The sequence below is a fragment of the Lactuca sativa genome, chromosome 2 (assembly GCF_002870075.4).
Source record: "Lactuca sativa cultivar Salinas chromosome 2, Lsat_Salinas_v11, whole genome shotgun sequence".
In the NCBI taxonomy this organism is placed as follows: Eukaryota; Viridiplantae; Streptophyta; class Magnoliopsida; order Asterales; family Asteraceae; genus Lactuca; species Lactuca sativa.
The window spans coordinates 110,923,076-110,925,916 of record NC_056624.2 but is presented as its reverse complement, the minus strand read 5'-3'; the positions used below and the strand labels follow the sequence as shown (position 1 = coordinate 110,925,916).

At 35.3% G+C, this 2,841-nt stretch overlaps 1 protein-coding gene across 1 annotated transcript; it reads right to left on the bottom strand.

The window, feature by feature from the left end:
• Nucleotides 1-824: 824 nt before the first annotated feature.
• On the bottom strand, nt 825-2,353 carry LOC111882074 (probable voltage-gated potassium channel subunit beta). The gene is made up of 4 exons (XM_023878439.3): nt 1,709-2,353; nt 1,489-1,629; nt 1,238-1,402; nt 825-1,093 (listed from the first exon to the last, which is right to left on the bottom strand). The coding sequence occupies exons 1-4, from the start codon at nt 2,270-2,272 to the stop codon at nt 980-982; spliced, it is 984 nt and encodes a 327-aa protein (XP_023734207.1). The 5' UTR covers nt 2,273-2,353; the 3' UTR covers nt 825-979.
• Between the last annotated feature and the right edge of the window lie 488 nt (nt 2,354-2,841).

Sequence of the window (2,841 nt, the reverse complement as noted above, 5' to 3'; positions counted from 1 at the left end):
TTGTAACATGTATCTAAAGAATCATTCAATATTCTATGGTTTTATGATTTGCTTTATTTTTTCATTACTCCCCAATTCAAACATTTATTACATCTTTTAATTTTACTTTTAATATTTGATTGTTTACAATTCAAAATTCTGGATAGATATATAAGACATCTTATGCTATAGGATTACATTAGCAAGATTGAGTGCTATACGGGATCACAAACCCATGATCTTTCGATGGCATTTCATTAATCTATTTATATTGAATCACAAACCCATGATCTTTCGAAGGCATTTCATTAATTTATTCATTAACTTATGGCACTTCATGGTTCCTTGCATCTAATTTGTCACAATCTGGCAGAGCACTTCATATGGAAGTTTTATAAGTCATAATCCGACTTAATTTGTCGCAATCTGGCAAAACAATTCATGATCCATATGATTATGGTAAATATATTTGTTGCATAACATTTATAACTGATGATTAGAAATTCAGTTTTGTTCCTTTGAGGATCTTAAGTAAAATCTTAGTAACTCGAATCAATATACTTCAAATTTGCAAATCCAGAATTTTTACATATAGAATACTATTTGGTTACATTACTGGTCATATAGCAATGTACTATATTTGTTTATCTATAATAGCAACATGTTTAGCTGTTTACATTTCGCTACAAGTATAAGCATGCATTATTTGTTACATATTACAATTATCTATAAATAGATGTAAATATGTAGCTATAACGAGCAAGTAATTGTAAGTACAAAGTACATTATTATGTGTAAAGAAAATGTAAATAAGTTGTTACATATTGCTATTATTGGTAAGAAAATGCAATTAACACATGGATAATCATTAATCATAACAAGCACAGCATAAATACAACATTGTTTCCAACAAACAACTCAATGAAATATTAAAAAGAAACTATAAAACGAATTAAAATGTTTAGTTTTGGCAAGAAATAACAAGATTTATATGCTTTCTTCATGTATATGATTCAGGTCTCTTTGGTTTGCTCTTAATGATTGCTTCAATCTTCTCCATTACATCAGGTGTAAGCTTAGGAATAACATCAATTGCCTTCATATTCTCTTTAATCTGCATGTAACATTTTGATGCAAACCCATAAATAACTTCAATAAAACTCGTAATTACAGTGTAACAGAAGAAATGATCTATAATCAGTTAGATTGCTGGAAATACAACAGTTTAATTGAAGAAATGAAAGCAATGTGATCTGACCTGATACTCCTTTGTAGCACCAGTGATAACAGATGAAACATTAGGGTTTGCAGCACACCATGCGATTGCAAGCTGAGACAAAGGTACATCTAGTTCATCTGCAATTGGCTTCAAGTTCTTAACCTTCTTCAGCACATCATCCACTAATGATCTACTTGCCAGATTCTGCAAAGAAACATCGGAATTTGTTGATATAAATTTAATCCCTCTTTCAAAACTACGAATTCCAAAAGTGTTCAAAAGAGATTCACCTTGTAGTTCTCCAATGCAAAACGACTATCAGCAGGAACTCCGGCGTTGTATTTTCCGGTCAAAACTCCAGATGCGAGAGGACTCCATGTCGTAAGTCCAATTCCATAGTTGTTATACAGAGGAAGATATTCGTTTTCAACCTAAAAGATGAACACCTATGAATCATACAGAAAAGAATCGATCCAAAACGGATCATGAATTCACGATTTGGGTTTGTACCTTATGTCTAGAAAACATATTATACTCAGGCTGTTCGACAATCGGTGCAACAAGATCCAATCGCTTTGCGATCTCACAAGCTTCTGTGATCTGTTGAGCAGACCACTCACTTGTCCCCCAATAAAACGCCCAACCTTGATTAATCACAAAATTCATAGCCCTAACTGTTTCCTCAATCGGTGTGCACAAATCCGGCCTGTGACAGTAGATCAAATCAACATACTCCATGTCGAGTCTTTTCAATGACGCTTTCGTTCCTTCAACGATGTGTTTTCTGGATAAACCCTTATCGTTAGGTCCGGGTCCACCCCAGAAGATCTTCGTGGAGACGACGATGTCGGAGCGTTTCCAGCCAAGCTCACGGATGGCTTGGCCCATGATTTCTTCAGCTCGGCCATTAGCGTAGACCTCCGCATTGTCAAAGAAGTTGACACCGTTGTCACGACAACATTGGAGTAGGGTTTTGGCTTCTTTCACGTCTATTTGGTTGCCAAAACTGATCCATGCTCCATATGATAACTGTGATACCTTCAATCCAGATCGACCCAGATTCTTGTATTGCATTTTTTGTGTTGATCTCGTTCACTTCTTCAAATCGTGTTTCAGGTGCGTGACGTTGAAAATGGAGTTCAGAGGAAGTGACGCAGTTGATTCTATTTGGACTCGACATCGACGAGTCCATCAAACTTTAGGGTATTACATAAATCATCCCTCAACTATATATCATCCTTAATGTCATCCCTCATCATTTACAAACTTGTCATTTGGCTTATGTTAACGTGCCTTTCTAATATAGTGTTTCATTTAACTTCCAAAGTGGGTGCTTGAGAACGTGAATCGAACAAAGGGAAGCAAGATCGACAAGAAAAAGGTAAAAACAAGAACCCATGTCGATATGAAATGAATGTGACATAGTTATCCATAGATGTTAAAGACTCGGAAGCCATACTCAAAAGAGTGTGCCACAACATATAATGGTAGTTCAAGCTTCAAACAATGTCAACCTTCGGTCTCGAAAAAAGACCGAAACCGAACCGGTCTAAAAAGGACATGTTCGGAAAAAGATTGGTCTGAAAAAACCAATAAAAAAATATAGGACTGTTTCGAGACTTGGTCCTGAAAAAAAAAATCGG

What these genes read in the sequence shown, in the direction of transcription:
- LOC111882074 (XM_023878439.3), bottom strand. Translation starts at nt 2,272, where the DNA reads ATGCAATACAAGAATCTGGGTCGATCTGGATTGAAGGTATCACAGTTA. An exon ending in ATATGTTTTCTAGACATAAG is followed by an intron (nt 1,630 to 1,708) that starts GTACAAACCCAA and finishes TTCATCTTTTAG; the next exon opens with GTTGAAAACGAATATCTTCC. An exon ending in TTGCATTGGAGAACTACAAG is followed by an intron (nt 1,403 to 1,488) that starts GTGAATCTCTTT and finishes GTTTCTTTGCAG; the next exon opens with AATCTGGCAAGTAGATCATT.